Genomic DNA, 18,780 nt, shown 5'->3' on the forward strand with positions numbered 1-18,780 from the left:
TATACATCTACAACTTTTATATAATGTAAAAAAAAAATGCTAAACTTACCACAATCGTTTTGTTCAACAAGAACAGTGACAGCCAGGGAAACTGTTGGGAAAATAATTTGGTGACATCTTGTGGTCTTCATGTAAATTACGGGGGGGGGCAGTTACCCCCTACTATCCTACCAACTTAACTGTCCCCACTACAACAAATAAATTGTCACGACTTCCGCCGAAGTTGGTCCCTGTCCTTGTTCGGCGGTCGACGTCACCGGTTTTCTAGCCGCCACCGATCCAGTTTTCATTTTCCATTTGTTTTGTCTTCATTGTACACACCTGGTTTCCATTCCCATATTTATATGTTCCTTATTTAACCCTCTGGTTTCCCCATGGTTTTGTGCGTGTTTGTTCATTGTAAGTTGGACTGTGTTTGTGAGCTTGGTTATTTTCCTTCTTGGAATATATTTGTTGTTTTGAGTAAAGTTACATGTATTACTCATCTCTGTGTCCTGCGCCTGACTCCGCCTTACCTGCTACACCTAGATGCCTTACATAAATACTTAAATACATGTAATTTTGTCCTTGAGACATTTTATTGAAATACTGTATAATTCCATTCATTCCTATAGAGGACTACTCCTTCTGAGGAGTACCAATGTGGCGGCCGATGGATTCAAAGCCTCTCATTGGCCATTACATAACATCAGCAATCCAGGGTTTATACACATCATTGGTTAAAATATGTCAGCAATTCATCTCACTTTCCAGCGGCTAGCTATCTGATTAAACTGAAAGTTCACACGTCTATTTTTTGTCAATTAAAGCGTCTGTCAGTAGGCCCTACATAAGAAAAAGACTATCAAATGCCACAGTTGCGCAGCTGGCTACATTCATATTTGACATATGGGACAGTGGATACAAGCTACTGTATATTTCACCACAACCCCAAATTCATGAAGTCTGAAGTTTAGCGATAACAAATCGTCAGTGTGTTCTGCTAGGGAAAGCTGCGGTCTCTGCGTCCACGCAACAAAAAAATAGCATGGGCTTAGCTTCTGTGTGAACTCACGCAGCAGATTGGAATGCGCTGGGTAAACAGTAAGGTAGTGCTCGAGGGCATTCAGCTTTTAGAAAATGCTCCTTTTGTACCGGTACTGTCAGGATGGAACACCCAAAATACAAATGTACACCACAGTTACCCACATATACCATGCATCTACATGGAATATAACTTCAAAGTAACTATACGAGTCTAAACTCATATTAGGCCAGTTTCTCTCACTACACAATTTAGTAATTGTTTTATAGCTATACATTATCTACATTTGCCATATGTGCAGTTAAGTAATTATTTTCTGAGATCTATGTAGGTGTATTAAATTAGAGTAATTGCATGGCATGAGGGCAACTTTATGTAACGCTAGATATAAAACTTGATGATCAAAGCAATCCAGAGACTAAAATTCAGTACTGTAGAAATGAATTACACAAATCATTGAGAGCTGTGTGCCAGCGGAGGATTTAATAAATTATGTAAGTACTCCTACAATGTGTGTTAATAAATCACAGAGAAGGAGGAAAAGATCTAATTCGAACGTCAGGACTTTTGACTCACTGCTAACTCTGGGGGGGGGGGGGGGAGAGCACATTCCAAAGACTTGCTGGGATGATTCAATTGGATATCATTACAAACAAAATCATAAAATGATGCAAGTCGTTGCAAAAACCACATGAATAAGTCCAGCTGCCGAGTGGAGCGGGCTGTGGTAACAAACCAACAAAAAAAGTCCTGCTCATGAATTACATTATGAAATGAGCTCTGGAGACTCCCTGTGGACTGGCCAGTGTGCCTGAGAGGATGATTTGCAGGTTTGTAAGCCATGTTTGTGTCTGTAGCATGCTTATCAGTGACAGATTAAATACTACAGACCACTTGACTGCTGCTGAAGGATAGGGGAGGGTAAGGGTGAGGGGGTGAGAGGGGTTAGGGGAGGGGATGTCCTGTTTAGGTCATGTGCACTGGAGCAAGTTAGTGTGGGAAAGGGGAGGAGCGAGAGAGAAAAGCCTCTGTTGTGAGTGAGTCTGTTGGGGGCCTCAAGGAGTCTTGCATGTTACAGGGACTCCGTGGGAATAGGGTGCTTACACGCACACACACGTTTTTTTTCCCGCAGTTGGCAGCTTTTGGACTCTCTTCCTCCCTGTGGTTCTCTCTCTTTATGGAACACACGTGTAACTTGACATTTTCATGAATCATTACTGTAACCTTTCATACTGTGACCATTCATATTTTCTACACATTGTAATCAACGACTGGAGGGTGGAGTGGGGGTGGGGGTCTCAAGGAGGGTGGGTGGAGACAGGCAAACTCTCAGAGCTGAACAGTGCCATTTGGCGGACCCAGTCATAACAATGCATGTATGAGGAAGTATGGCACTCTTTGCACTTCCTGTACCTCTTTTAGTTAAAATCATAGCCAGCCCATTTCCTTTAATTCTTCGCCGGCTCTGGGAAACAATTGTACATCCTTCCTGCAGTCCAACTTTTGTGCTGCAGAGGCACTGGCAAGTCATCCTTGAGGGCATGAACTATTGTCTTTTTGTTTGCGTCTTAAACCCTCATACAATGCCGGGCTGTTTTTTGCCATATAAATCATGCTTGTCTTGTCCCTCTATGTTTATCCCTCAAAATGATGATAATAATAATTTCTCATTGTACACTGAATGTACAAAACATTAGGAACGCCTTCCTAATATTGCGTTCCACCCCCTTTTGCCCTCAGAACAGCCTCAACTTGTTGGGGCATGGACTTTACCAGGTGTCAAAAGTGTTCCACAGGGATGTTGGCCCATGTTGACTTCAATGGTTCCCTCAGTTGTGGCTGGATGTTCTTTGGGTTGTCGTGTCGTTGCTTATCATTAAATGTGAAGACTGTATATTATCAAATCAATTCTATATGTGGGATTTAATTACGTGATTGAACTAATCATGTAACTTTAATTAATTAGGAAGTCCAGGCACCATGGGAACATGTTGTTTATAGAGTTTCAATTTCCCGAATATAACTCTTCAGATATTTTCATATCTTATCAAAACAGTCGCTTATTAATGAATTTTACCTCATCAGTCTCATTACTGAACATTGCAAACCCTTGGATATCTGCACGAATCCTAGCCTAGATCATGAATCAGCGATATACAAATTGGCTTAATTATTTATTTATTTACTAACTACCTTAATCAATCACAGAATTACATAAACACACACACAAATAGTTCATACATCGGTTACTACATGATACAAAGAAAAAGTCCCTAGCGGACGAAACCGATATGATGGCTTGGTAGACAAAGGAAAGGGGGTAGGGACCACTCAAGAGCGGGAAACTCAGAGGATTACTACACTCATAGAAATTGCTAATACTTTGAACATGAACAACCGCTCATTTGAAAATAAATTGCAATTTACATATTTACGAGTGTCTGCCTTTGTTGTCCCTCTCTGCGATTGCCGGTCAGTCTGCTGGATAGTCAGTCAACAGAGTCTCTGATTTGTCCACCAGAGATTAAAGTCGTAGGTTGTTAGAATGGATACTTCAGAGTACCATTCGGGAATGTTCTTAGGATCGGATGCCTTTACCAGACTAAAGTATTTAAACAGCTGCAGTCTGAATAATTGTTCTTTAGTTTGTAGGTTTATTCGCCATTTCAATGTTGGGACCTCATCCCTGCGTTTTTAACTCTTGTAGAGTTGCCAACCATTTCAACATGTAGCTACCGTTTCATGTTTTCTGATCTTGTCCTTTGGTAGAGTTGTAGTTTGAACCACTTCACACAACAGCTTCACCCGGCATGTTTTGGTCTCGAGTGACAGCCATTCCAACGTGGGGACCTAATCCCGCCGTTATCTTGACTCTAGTTTAAATTGCCAACCATTTCAACATAGCTACGGCTTCATTTTTTCTGATCTTATGTACATTTTGTCGGAAGTGGGTTTTATACTCTGTGGAAGATGCCTAATGAGATGTCTGGTCACGTGGGCATGGCCACCGACTTGGTTAAACCCTTTTATATGAAGAGACATTTTGTCATTTAGAAGGCTGACACAACATTACATCTTTTCACAAATAGTTTCATATTCACTCATTCATTTTATACAACATTCAGGTAGAAAACTAATAACTGAGGAATGTGCACTTCCATACAGTGAGGGAAAAAAGTATTTGATCCCCTGCTGATTTTGTACTTTTGCCCACTGACAAAGAAATGATCAGTCTATAATTTTAATGGTAGGTTTATTTGAACAGTGAGAGACAGAATAACAGCTCGTTACCTGTATAAAAGACACCTGGGAGCCAGAAATCTTTCTGATTGAGAGGGGGTCAAATACTTATTTCCCTCATTAAAATGCAAATCAATTTATAACATTTTTGACATGCGTTTTTCTGGATTGTTTTTGTTGTTATTCTGTCTCTCACTGTTCAATTAAACCTACCATTAAAATTATAGACTGATCATTTCTTTGTCAGTGGGCAAACGTACAAAATCAGCAGGGGATCAAATACTTTTTTCCCTCACTGTAGATACCGTTATCTTGTCCTACTGCCATGGACCATTCCCACATTCTCAAAAATATAAATATTGTTTAACTATTCAAACTTTTGATGTCCAAGTATCTCTCTGTGTTCCACAGTTTACATTCCAATCTTAAACACCACAGAGCATAGCGGCAGCGTATTTTACGACCGCCATAAAACAGCCGACTTTCCGCTCTCTCCCTCTACGAGAGAGAGCACGCTGTATAGCGGACCCACTGTAACTTGATCCTTCAGATCGTCACAGGAGAGTTACGACAGGGTGGTGGTCCATTCTTGATACACAATGGGAAACTGTTGAGCATGAAAAACCCAGCACCGTTGCAGTTGTTGACACACTCAAACCAGTGTGCCTGGCACTTACTACCATACCCTGTTCAAAGGCACTTAAAACTTTGTCTTGCCCATTCACCATCTGAATGGCACACATACACAATTCATGTCTCAATTGTCTAAAGGCTTCAAAATCGTTCTTTAACCTGTCTCCTCCCCTTCATCTACTCGGACAGAAGTGGATTTAACAAGTGACATAAATAAGAGATCATGGCGTACCCCTGGATTCACCTGGTCAGTCTATGTCATGGAACGAGAAGGTGTTCCTAATGTTTTTTACACTCAGTGTATATCACTCCGTTTGACATCCTGATGATCAGAGCTGAATGTCAACATCTTTAGATTCATATGTTTGTTTTGATCGCATAATAATGGGGAAATAGTCCCCATTTTATAAAGTGACTGTCTTAAATTGGAATATTTTGAACAGTGGTAGACAAAGTACCCAATTGTCTTGAGTAAAAGTATAGATACCTTAATAGAAAGTTACTCAAGTAAAGTGAAAGTCACCCAGTAAAATACTAAAGTAAAAGTCTAAAAGTATTTGGTTCTAAATATACTTAAGTATCAAAAGTAAATGGAATTAGTAAAATATACTTAAGTACCAAAAGTAAAAATGTCATATTCCTTCTATTAAGCAAAGCAGATGGCACCATTTTCTTGTTTTTACAATGTACAGATAGCCAGGGGTACACTCCAACACAAATAATTTACAAACAATGCATGTGTTTAGTGAGTCTGCCAGATCAGAGGCAGTAGGGATGACCACGTGTTTGCTTGATAAGTACGTGAATTTGACCATTTTTCTGTCCTGCTAAGCACTCAACATGTAACGAGTACTTTTGGGTGTTAGGGAAAACGTATGGAGTAAAAAGTACATTATTTTAGTGAAGTAAATGTAAAAGTTGTCAAATATAAATAGTAAAGTACAGATACACAAAAAAACCGAAGTAGTACTTTAAAGTATTTTTACTTATGTACTTTACACCACTGATGAGGAATATGAACATCCCCCCCAATCCCTTCTGAAATGTTCATACGGCCTTGTTAGTAGCTTTGCCCATATGGTAATGTATCATACAGCAATGTTGAGTTTTACGTTGAAAATTAACCTAAATGTCAGAACATATTTTTTTGCAGATTTGACTGTTTAACTACATTTACACACTGAAATGTCAAAAAAATATTATTTTGCTATGACCACCGTACTAAGGATGTTTCAGTTGAATTGGAGATACATCGAGATGGATGTAGTTTGAAGTAGAGGTAGGAATGGTTTCGAAACGGCAGAGGACAAAAAGTGGCAAATGACATTGCACTATGGACATGTTGATTAATAACCAAAGCATTGACTAATTCTAAGTCATTTAATTAAAACATTAAATAGCATTACAGTAAATAATTCAATAGCTCCTCAATACCAAAAGTTTTCTGGCACAACGAAATTCTCTCAAAACGAGTCCGTAATCTTGACAGTGATTTATGTTCCTACCGCCCATACCTCCCAGAACGATTAAACTACAATTAGAGTGAGCAGAATTCCTGCTGAGGTTTCACCACATGAGCAGTGCAATCAGTGATAACAACTTTTGGGGCATTGCAATGACAACCCAGAGACAAGATAAATAATGAAGTCAAACAACCATTTCACTTCAAGAAACAAACCAAGTTCTCTAGTCTAAGCGACACATATAGGGCTTGTTCCCATTCTATGGCCAAGCTTCAAAGTCAGAATTGCCTATATCATGAACATGAAAATTAGCATTGGTCTTAAATGAAGGTGTTGGTTTGGCATATGGTTAGGGGTGTGGTTAAGGTAAGTTAAATCAGGGTTAGATAAAAAATCAGATTGTTTTGGAAAGAAATTGTTGTATCCGTCTTTGCAGCTTGAACTGATAGTGACAACACATAACAGACGAGGAAGCGTGAAGAAGGCCATGGTGCCAGGAACACTGCCGTTGAGAAAGAATGGCAGGCGATAAAGGAAGGAAAATTCAGGGTCTTTACAGTAGACGGAACTGGTACAGAAAAGTATTCTACATGTTCAGGTGTCAACTTGTCCGTGTTCTCCCATTGAGAAGACTCTTCACCAGAATATATACCCACAAGCTTAAACAGCGTCTGATAGGTGATGATGTTGAGGCAGTCCCTGGGCCTCTGTCCCTTTTCACACCAAGGATCAACAATCCTGAATGTCTTGTAGCTCTGTGCCTTGAGTCCTTGTATATCTCTCAAAAGGGCTTGGACCGTCTCAAGCTAGCAAAATGGATTTAGGATGCATCTCCCTCAAAGGCGTTAAGTAGCTTCTTTTGGTCCATTCAATCCACCATAATCCTGAAATGACACAATGAACAAACAAAAGTTCCCTTTGTAGGTTCCCTACCTGTCTTCCCAGGCTACCTGTCTAACCCAATTTCCCCTCTGGGGATCAATAAAGTATTTTCATTCAAAGAAGTTCATGGGTCTCTGGACAGCCACATTGCACAGTCACATGGGAACCAAACAAACCAACATCTTAAGCCAGGATGTCGCTGCGCTTACTGCACCACACCACCAGTGCGATCATAGCCAGGGTGAGGAAGACGGGGATGAGGATGAGGATGGTGAGTGTGTCGTCCGGTGGGTCCACCAGGATCACCCTCTCCAGGGTGCAGTTGGAGAAGAAGTGCTTGTGGATGCGGATGATGTAGTTCTCCACCAGCGGATTGGGCCAGTAGCAGTTGATGCGCCCGGCGTTGGTCTCTGTGCACAGCGAGAAGACGTGGTACTCACTGCGGAGAGAGCAGAGAAACACAAATGTTTAAAATAAACAGTCAGGTTGAGAAAGGGCTAGTACTCACCAGAGCCATAGAGGTGTAAATATATGGCTCTGGTACTCCCGGCCTAGAGCAGGGATTGGCCAACCCTCCTCCTGGGCATGTACAGTAGGCTTTTGTTCCAGCCCTGCTCTAACAGCCCCTGAGCAGCTGATCAGTAGATTCAGATGTTGGGGCAGGGCTGGAACAAAAGTAGCTATCCAGGAGGAGGGTTGGCCAATACCTGGCCCAGATGATCGAGGAACACAAAGTGTTTAGCAAATCAGAAGGCAGGGAATCTGGGGCCATGGATTAGACTGAAAATCATGTTCTCTGCATCTCCGTATTTATTTTCTATTTCAGGGGAGAAGAGATAAGGGGTCTACTTAGCAGATTTAGCATCTTAGCTGTTACCTTACGCACAGCTACTTAGTGCAATTAATAATCAGGGAGAAAAAGGCGTGGATTCACCAGCAGAGCGTGACAGGTGTTTATTTTGCCTTCGCAGAAGGCAGGAATCGTGGTCACAGGCAGGCAATGGTCATAAACAGGTAGGTGAAATAAAACTAGGACTGAAGGCTATAACTGGTTCTCACAAACGAACTAGTAAAAGTCTTAGCAGAGTCAAAACGAACAATACCTCACAAAGGCACAAACAGAATGAACTGAACTAAATAAGGAGCTGATGAGACCAGGTGAGTAACTTATCCAGGTGAAGTCAATGAACAAAAATGAAAGACAGGACTAGGTTCAAGAACACAAAGAAACAGAACACAAGGTTGACTAAGAAAATAAATACAGAACCTTACACATAGGATGTGTCTAAACGGATAAACAGGGAGGGTTTATCCCTAAAATTCTTACTCTGCAAAAAACTTTTTCAGCCCGGTGTGAATCTATAAAGAAAGAGGCATGCCTCTTTTGTCATAATATGCATAGAAAATCGATATGAATGGATGTGCGTCACAATGGTAAAATGTAAACACACAATTTTTGAAGACGTTATTTTTGGAGGCACGGTAGCGCTACTGTAGCTAGCAAAATAGTGTATAAGTGATTGCTAGCTACAGTAACTGTAAACCATTTTGGCTTGCTAGCTAATCATCATGGCTAACTGTGGGGCAAAACAATTAACTTATTTCCATTTAAATGAACCACAATTTATAGAGCATTCATAAAGCCTTCTTAAGCACTGCTTAAGGATGTCCTAATTTATATGGACACAGTTAAATAGATGGTTTTTGAAGAATCTATGTAGTGCTTATGAATGCTTTATGAATGTGTTATAAAGCCCTTGTAACATTGTTTTTGTTCAAACTAGGACCAATGTTTTTATGTCACTTTGGAAACTGTTGGAGTAGCCATATGCCATGTGTGTCCTCCTCATCAAGTTTACATCATTAGCTACGAGTTGGACACAGGCTGCCTCATTAGGGTGCATTTCTGTATGTACTATGCCCTATAAACTGCACTAAAAGCAACCCATTATAACACACACAGTTTTTATTCCAGTATGACACAAATTACCTGCACTTCCCAGGCTTGTTACAGTACACAGTTAGGAGCTAAATGGGTGATTAGAGTTGATATAATAGCATTCTGGGTAACATGATGCTTACCTAGCAAAACAGATCCTATCAGACCACATTAAGTCAAACTAGTCAAGACCAAAGTGCCATTTTCCCCTCCTATGCCTTTCATACTAGCGGTGTGGTTTGACGTCAGCCAATCCTCATCATTGCTTTCAGATAACCTCCGCCTAAGTGCTGCAAATCGAATGAGTCTTGGTCAAGCGTGTAGACTGTGTCTCCATACGACATAAGGGAGGCTGCTGTAAATTAATGGATTAATTGTATGGTAACTCTGGAATAGCTTTTGGGCTTGTATATTATTGTAAAAAACGATGGTACAAGATGTTGACCCCAGACTTAAAAGTGATGGAATACGTGAAGCTACCATTTATATTTAGCTGCGTGCTGTGTTATTTTCTTTTATCATTTAAAACCGGCAAAAGCTTACCCATCATTAAAAGGACAAATACATTCTTATAAAAGCTGATTGTCTCTTGAAAATCCTTAAGAGTCCAAGCTGGGGGAATGGGTTCTACTAAGCTAACATATGGAATTGTTTTAAACTGGTCATACCAAAGATCATTTTGCTATTTGGTTTGGAATTTTAGGACCACTTAAGGTATCAAAACTATATACAAATTTCTGGGCGGATGACACGTTGAATTTGACCTTACTTCTATTAGCTCATAGAAACACATTTAATAACAGCTTCATACATGGATAAACAGACAGTGAAAAATAATAATCTGAAGGAAGTTTGTTCTGAAGTGTCTGTCCTATGTATATAGAATACTTTTTTTTACATGTCAAATCAAATCAAATCAAATGTATTTGTCACATACACATGGTTAGCAGGTGTTAATGCAAGTGTAGCGAAATGCTTGTGCTTCTAGTTCCGACCATGCAGTAATATCTAACAAGTAATCTACCAATTCCACAACAACTACCTTGTACACACAAGTGTAAAGGAATGAATACGAATATGTACATAAAAATATATAAATGAGTGATGGCCGAACGGCATAGGCAAGATGTAGTAGATGGTGCAGAGTACAGTATATACATATGAGATGAGTATTGTAGGGTATGAAAACATATAAAGCAGCATTGTTTAAGGTGGCTAGTGATACATTACATCAGGATGGCAAGATGCAGTAGATGGTATAGAGTAAAGTATATACATATGAGATGAGTAATGTAGGTTATGAAAACATTATATAAAGTGGCATTGTTTAAAGTGACTAGTGATACATTACATCAAGATGGCAAGATGCAGTAGATGGTATGGCGTACAGTATATACATATAAGATGAATAATGTAGGTTATGTAAACATTATCTAATATAAATAATATAAAGTGGCAAGTGATAAATTGATTACATCAATTTTCCCATCATTAAAGTGGCTTGAGTTGAGTCAGTATGTTGGCAGCAGCCACTCAATGATGGCTATTTAACAGTCTGATGGCCGTGAGATATAAGCTGTTTTTCAGTCTCTCGGTTCCAGCTTTGATGCACCTGTACTGACCTCGCCTTCTGGATGTTAGCGGGGTGAACAGGCAGTCGCTCGGGTGGTTGCTGTCCTTGATGATCTTTTTGGCCTTCCTGTGACATCGGGTGGTGTAGGTGTCCTGGAGGGCAGGTAGTTTGCACCCGGTGATGCGTTGTGTAGACCTCACTACCCTCTGGAGAGCCTTCCGGTTATGGGCGGAGCAGCTGCCGTACCAGGCGGTGATACAGCCCGACAGGATGCTCTCGATTGTGCATCTGTAAAAGTTTGTGAGTGTTTTTGGTGACAAGCCGAATTTCTTCAGCCTCCTGAGGTTGAAGAGGCGCTGCTGTGCCTTCTTCACCACGCTGTCTGTGTGGGTGGACCATTTCAGTTTTTCCGTGATGTGTACGCCGAGGAACTTAAAACTCTCCACCCTCTCCACTACTGTCCCGTCAATGTAGATAGGAGGCTGCTCCCTGTGCTGTTTCCTGAAGTCCACGATCATCTCTTTTGTTTTGTTGACATTGAGTGCGAGGTTATTTTCCTGACACCACACTCCGAGGGCCCTCACCTCCTCCCTGTAGGCCGTCTCGTCGTTGTTGGTAATCAAGCCCACCACTGTAGTGTCGTCTGCAAACCTGATGATTGAGTTGGATGCGTGCATGGCCACGCAGTCGTGGGTGAACAGGGAGTACAGAAGAGGGCTGAGAACGCACCCTTGTGGGTACCCAGTGTTGAGGATCAGCGGGGTTGAGATGTTGTTACCTACCCTCACCACCTGGGGGCGGCCCGTCAGGAAGTCCACGACCCAGTTGCACAGGGCGGGGTCGAGACCCAGGGTCTCGAGCTTAATGACGAGTTTGGAGGGTACTATGGTGTTAATTGCTGAGCTGTAATCGATAAACAGCATTCTTACATAGGTATTCCTCTTGTCCAGATGGGTTAGGACAGTGTGCAGTGTGATGGCAATTGCGTCGTCTGTGGACCTATTGGGTCGGTAAGCAAATTGGAGTGGGTCTAGGGTGTCAGGTAGGGTGGAGGTGATATGGTCCTTGACTAGTCTCTCAAAGCACTTCATGATGACGGAAGTGAGTGCTACAGGGCGGTAGTTATTTAGCTCAGTTACCTTAGCTTTCTTGGGAACAGGAACAATGGTGGCCCTCTTGAAGCATGTGGGGACAGCAGACTGGGATAAGGATTGATTGAATATGTCTGTAAACACACCAGCCAGCATGCTCTGAGGACGCGGCCGGGGATGCTGTCTGGGCCTGCAGCCTTGCGAGGGTTAACACGTTTAAATGTTTTACTCACGTTGGCTGCAGTGAAGGAGAGCCCGCAGGTTTTGGTAGCGGGCTGTGTTAGTGGCACTGTATTGTCCTCAAAGCGAGCAAAAAACTTGTTCAGTCTGTCTGGGAGCAAGACATCGTGATCTGCGACGGGGCTGATTTTTCTTTTGTAGTCCGTGATTGACTGTAGATCCTGCCACATACCTCTTGTGTCTGAGCCGTTGAATTGCGACTCCACTCCACTTTCTATTTAACCCCTTGTCTTAGGCACAAAACTATCTCCATCTATGCTTCCATTCATTTTTTAAACTGGTACCCGGCTTCAGACTATTCTTGTGAGGCTTGGGGGCGTCCTAGAGCAACACCATCATGTTTGTGAGAGTCTCATCTTTCCATAGAGGGGTCAAAATAGTTTGTAGGCTAAACCATTCGGACCCTACAGACGTTTTCATGAGACAACCAATTTTCAGGATGTCTCATGGTCTGACAAACACAGCTCTAGCTCTGCTACCTTTCACTGCAGATGCGGAAGGGCGACATCGGTGGATGTGGTGGATTGAGACGCAGCCATGCAAATAAAACAGATATATCTAGCTTAAACAGATTTTGATGGGGATTTTTTTTATTATGCTAATTAGATTTATGCGGGGGCACGGACATCAACTCTAGGTTAACAAGGGTACATTTTAGACGAATGAAGTCATATTTATTTTTATTTAACCTTTATTTAACAAGGCAAGCTCGTTAAGAACAAATTCTTATTTACAATGATGGGCTACCCAGACAACGCTGGGCCAATTATGAGCCGCCCTATGGGACTCCGAATGCCCTGCCAGATGTGATACAGCCTGGAATCGATCCAGGGTCTGTAGTGACGCCTCTAGCACTGAGATGCAGTGCCTTAGACCGCTGCGCCACTTGGGAGAAGTAGTGGTGCTGAGGGTGCTGCAGCACCCCCTGAAAAATGTGAATTCAAAAACGATATATATAATATATATAAATATATATTTTTTTATTACACAAAAGTTGTGCACTGGGCCTTTACTAGCCTTCTGTAGCGTTGGCAAATTTGTTTTTAAAATCTGCTGTGCTTCAGATAAAGTAATAACTGGAAAAACTACATTATTTCCAGCAGCTGTACATTTGGTGCGCGAGAAGAGCTGAGGCATATTCTAAATGTTTTCTCAGATGTATTTTTCATGTAAGGAAAATTCAAAGCTTCCCAATAGCAAAACAAAACCAACCCACAATGCCAACATTACAGGTCAACTTCACTGCCAAACATTGCCTGCACAAATATTCTTCAGAAATGGCAAAGACTTGTAAAAAGCCTTTTGGGTCAGTTTAAGTAGCTTATGTTAGCAGTGGCTTTTGAAACATATCTGAATAGCGGATCACTGTCTCTTTGGGCCACAAACAATACTTTCAGGGCAAGGAAAAAATGTTTTTAATGAAGCCTCATACTCTTTATAAAATGCTTCAGAAATCATTCATCAGCAAACAACACGCTAGGACCTTTTTATATAACCGTTTATGCGGGATAATATTGCTTATAAATAATTTCTGAAGTATCCATGTATTGCTTATGAAGACTTTATGAGTGTTCTAAAAAGACTTTATAAAGTGTTGATTGTCCAATGGGATCCTGTTTTAAAGTGTTTTGAGTCCAGCTTGTCAGAAACATAACAAAAGATCATTATATCTGATTGTTTAGAGTCAATGAGTCCATTAGGTTGTCAGAAGAAGCTATGCTGCTGAAAAATTCATCATAGTCTGCACTGCTCTTAAAAAATGTAATAAAGGATATGTACAGACAGGCATACTTGGGGGAGGAGAGGACATAAATCAAATCAAAGTTTATTGGTCACGTCCACAGGATACAGGGTGTAAATGGTACAGTGAAATGCATAGGCTTTACACCAAATTTATGTCATCCAAGATGGATTTTTGCTGGATTGTTTTGGATTATGGTTGTTGAGGTAATTTTCTTCCGACCCAAGGGACAGTGGCATAGCGCAGTTTTGCTGGATTTATGTAAACTCCATCAGACATCCTAAAAGGCATTTCATTTTTACAAGTATTGTCCAACAAGTGTTTAAAGGCCTTGATTGTTTAATTATAACATTACATTATTCAAATATGTAATACAAATCTCCAAACTTCTTTTTGTTTTGTTTTAGACCACTATTAAATGGTCCAGGGCTAATTTCGTTAGCATTTTGGCATGTGTTTCTAGATTTAGTACATGAAACAACATTTATAAAGCGAACATTATCCCTTAGGTCTAGCACAGCAAATAATTCAATTGTTTAAGCATATGTTGCAGAACAGTGATTCAAATATTTTTGCCTCTAAAAATGTAATTGTAATAAAAACATTTTGTAAAATATGGAAAATTATTCATTTGAAAATCCCAATAGAAACATAACCATTCTATCAGATCTTTCAGCACTCTGACGGAGTTGACGTTAGACAAAAATCTGACAGAGTTTATGTTTTGCGGAGTTGACAAAAATTGCATTTTACTTCTTCATTCAAGTGGTATACACTAGCAATCCCAAGGGATCAACCTGGGACCTGGAGAGAAAAAAAACGGTTCCCTTCAAGTTGTGGTGAATTGATTATATTTCCAACTCTCCTCTCAGTATGTCCTCTGTGACTGGTACTGCAATTACCACATTTTCTGTTCTACTAAATTACACAGACAGTAAATTCTCATTGCGTTTGCAAATGGCCATTTGGGGCACTCTAACATGCACTGTTGACCTTGGAGGAGCATCTGTTAGTTAGAAAGCAGACCAAGCCTGCTGATGATATTGTCCCTAGGCCTGCTGTTGATAACGTACCTGTGTTAATATTCATTAGCAGTGGATGGCACCGTGCCTGGCATTCAGTCTCTGCTGATGTTCTGCAGTTAGTCCATGCCTCCTCGGCTGTCCCATTCTCTTGACTGTGTACCCGTGGTGAGATTCAGATTTGCTCATTTGAATCAATATACAGATTTAGGATCTTAATTTGATCACCTTGTTGTTTCAGGAAATGCAAAATCTTGGCGTATTCAAGGTTTAAAAAGTCAAAGTCTGTAATTTCCCCTTAAAAATGTCAGACTTGATTTGCCCAAACAAAAAATCTATCAACCCCTACAAAAATGTCCATTAATTACAATCCACACAATAATTCACATTTCCTGTTGCTGCAGGATACTGCTCTGAGAAACTGATCAAATGAAGATCTTACATGTGTAGATGGCCGTGCATTTTGGAAAGAGTTCCATCTAACATATACTGACACCTCGCTGACATGGTCCTTCACTTTCTCTCATTCTATTTCTTTCTCTCTCTCTAAACAGAGTGCCACAGATTCACTGGGGATGTCCATGAGAACACATGTCTCATGAATAACATGTTAATGTAACGCCCTGGCCATAGAGAGGGGTTTTTTGTTCTTTATTTTGGTTAGGCCAGGGTGTTACATTGGGTGGGCGTTCTATGCTCTTTTTCTATGTTGGTTTGTTTTGTTGATTTTGGCCGTGTGGCTTCCAATCAGGCACAGCTGTAGAGTGTTGTTGCTGATTGGGAGTCACACATAAGTGCCTGTTTTTCCGTTGGGGTTTTGTGGGTAATTGTTTCTGTTAGTGTTTTGCACCTGACAGGACTGTTTGGCTGTCGGTTTTCTTATTTTTGTATAGTGTTCTTTCGTCTATTAAATATTCAATGATGAACACTAACTCCGCTGCACCTTGGTCTACTCTCTCTCACGACAGCCGTTTCAGTTAACAAGCACTGTAAATATCATTTTCAAGCTGGTATGTTTGGTAACGGATGTCTTGATTAGAGAAAACTTAAGCAATGTCTTGACAATACGAGCTACTGGACATAATATGAGGTATTGTACAAGGTACAGAGGAGGAGGGAAGGGTTGGTGGAAATGGCTGTTACACCCTGTAAAGATAATTTGTCTCTCACATAAACATCTGGCCAGTTGGTAATAGAGAGGTACCTAGATGGAAGCTAAAGTAATAGTCAAAAGTTTGGACACACCTACTCATTTCAGGGTTTTTCTTTATTTTTACTATTTTCTACATTGTAGAATAATAGTGAAGACAACAAAACTATGAAGTAACACATATGGAATCATGTATTAACCAAAGAAGTGTTAAACAAATCAAAATATATTCTATATTTGAGAGTCTTCAAAGTAGCCACCCTTTGTCTTGATGACAGCTTTGCACACTCTTGGAATGATTAGGTGTGTCCAAACTTTTGACTGGTACTATATCTGGACATATTATACACTGCTCAAAAAAATAAAGGGAACACTTAAACAACACAATGTAACTCCAAGTCAATCACACTTCTGTGAAATCAAACTGTCCACTTAGGAAGCAACACTGATTGACAATACATTTCACATGCTGTTGTGCAAATGGAATAGACAACAGGTGGAAATTATAGGCAATTAGCAAGACACCCCCAATAAAGGAGTGGTTCTGCAGGTGGTGACCACAGACCACTTCTCAGTTCCTATGCTTCCTGGCTGATGTTTTGGTCACTTTTGAATGCTGGCGGTGCTTTCACTCTAGTGGTAGCATGAGACAGAGTCTACAACCCACACAAGTGGCTCAGGTAGTGCAGCTCATCCAGGATGGCACATCAATGCGAGCTGTGGTAAGAAGGTTTGCTGTGTCTGTCAGCGTAGTGTCCAGAGCATGGAGGCGCTACCAGGAGACGGCCAGTACATCAGGAGACGTGGAGGATGCCGTAGGAGGGCAACAACCCAGCAGCAGGACCGCTACCTCCGCCTTTGTGCATGGAGGAGCAGGAGAAGCACTGCCAGAGCCCTGCAAAATGACCTCCAGCAGGCCACAAATGTGCATGTGTCTGCTCAAATGGTCAGAAACAGACTCCATGAGGGTGGTATGAGGGCCCGACGTCCACAGGTGGGGGTTGTGCTTACAGCCCAACACCGTGCAGGACGTTTGGCATTTGCCAGAGAACACCAAGATTGGCAAATTCGCCACTGGCGCCCTGTGCTCTTCACAGATGAAAGTAGGTTCACACTGAGCACGTGACAGACGTGACAGAGTCTGGAGACGCCGTGGAGAACGTTCTGCTGCCTGCAACATCCTCCAGCATGACCGGTTTGGCGGTGGGTCAGTCATGGTGTGGGGTGGCATTTCTTTCTTTCTCCTCCATGTGCTCGCCAGAGGTAGCCTGACTGCCATTAGGAACCGAGATGAGATCCTCAGACCCCTTGTGAGACCATATGCTGGTGCGGTTGGCCCTGGGTTCCTCCTAATGCAACACAATGCTAGACCTCATGTGGCTGGAGTGTGTCAGCAGTTCCTGCAAGAGGAAGGCATTGATGCTATGGACTGGCCCGCCCATTCCCCAGACCTGAATCCAATTGAGCACATCTGGGACATCATGTCTCGCTCCATCCACCAACGCCACGTTGCACCACAGACTGTCCAGGAGTTGGCGGATGCTTTAGTCCAGGTCTGGGAGGAGATCCCTCAGGAGACCATCCGCCACCTCATCAGGAGCATGCCCAGGCGTTGTAGGGAGGTCATACAGGCACGTGGAGGCCACACACACTACTGAGCCTCATTTTGACTTGTTTTAAGGACATTACATCAAAGTTGGATCAGCCTGTAGTGTGGTTTTCCACTTTAATTTTGAGCGTGACTCCAAATCCAGACCTCCATGGGTTGATAAATTGGATTTCCATTGATTATTTTTGTGTGATTTTGTTGTCAGCACATTCAACTATGTAAAGAAAAAAGTATTTAATAAGATTATTTATTTCATTCAGATCTAGGATGTGTTGTTTAAGTGTTCCCTTTATTTTTTTTGCAGTATATTTACTATAAAAATGAATGTCTTGAATCCTCAAATAGCACATATTAAGGAGAGAAATAAATGTTTTTGTCTTTGGTCAATGGCTCAATTCTTTCATAAATGTAGCCAACTGAAATTGCAACACAAGTGGCCATCTTTCGAAAGCCCTCACTGTATTACTCATTAGACTATACTCTGAGCTATGCCAGGAGATACCTATTTGATATTATGTTTTGAAAAGAGATAGGCTATTCTATGATGGCATCTAATCCAACTTGATGGCCTGATACAACATCATCCATCTCTTTATCAGATTAGGCTGGTTATCACACCCCTGAATGACTCCCTATTGCATTCTCTGTCATTCATGCTGAGTTTTATTGAGGCTTAATCGGATCCAGTAGGGCAAAAAATCTATGCTAGGCCTCTGAATCCCCAGCACAATTATTTATTTACAAAACACTGAAATTCACAGAGGGACATTTTTCTAGTGTTGATTTGGCATATACAGTGCATTCAGAAAGTATTCAGACCCCTTGACTTCTTCCACATTTTGTTACGTTACAGCCTTATTCTAAAACGTATTAAATACATTTTTTCCTCATCAATCTACACACAATACCCCATAATGTCAAAGCGAAAACAGGTTTTTCGACATTTTTGCAAATATATTAAAAATAAACACAGAAATACCTTATTTACATAAGTATTCAGACCCTTTGCTATGAGACTTGAAATTGAGCTCAGGTGCAGTATGTTTCCATTGATCATCCATGAGATATTTCTAGAAGTTGATTGGAGTCCACCTGTGGTAAATTCAATTGACTGGACATGATTTGGAAAGGCACACACCTGTCTATATAAGGTCCTACAGTTGACAATACTTA

At 41.2% G+C, this 18,780-nt stretch overlaps 1 protein-coding gene across 2 annotated transcripts in view; it reads right to left on the minus strand.

The window, feature by feature from the left end:
- Positions 1-5,864: 5,864 nt before the first annotated feature.
- LOC106590383 (receptor activity-modifying protein 3) overlaps positions 5,865-18,780 on the minus strand; it is a 30,062-nt gene continuing 17,146 nt past the window's right edge. For both annotated transcript variants that reach the window (XM_045710916.1, XM_014181359.2), the window contains one exon: positions 5,865-7,681. In XM_045710916.1, coding sequence (XP_045566872.1) covers positions 7,426-7,681 — 256 coding nt within the window. In that variant the 3' untranslated portion in view covers positions 5,865-7,425. The remainder of the gene's footprint in view (positions 7,682-18,780) is intronic.

Source organism: Salmo salar, chromosome ssa29 (genome assembly GCF_905237065.1).
Source record: "Salmo salar chromosome ssa29, Ssal_v3.1, whole genome shotgun sequence".
Lineage (NCBI taxonomy): Eukaryota > Metazoa > Chordata > Actinopteri > Salmoniformes > Salmonidae > Salmo > Salmo salar.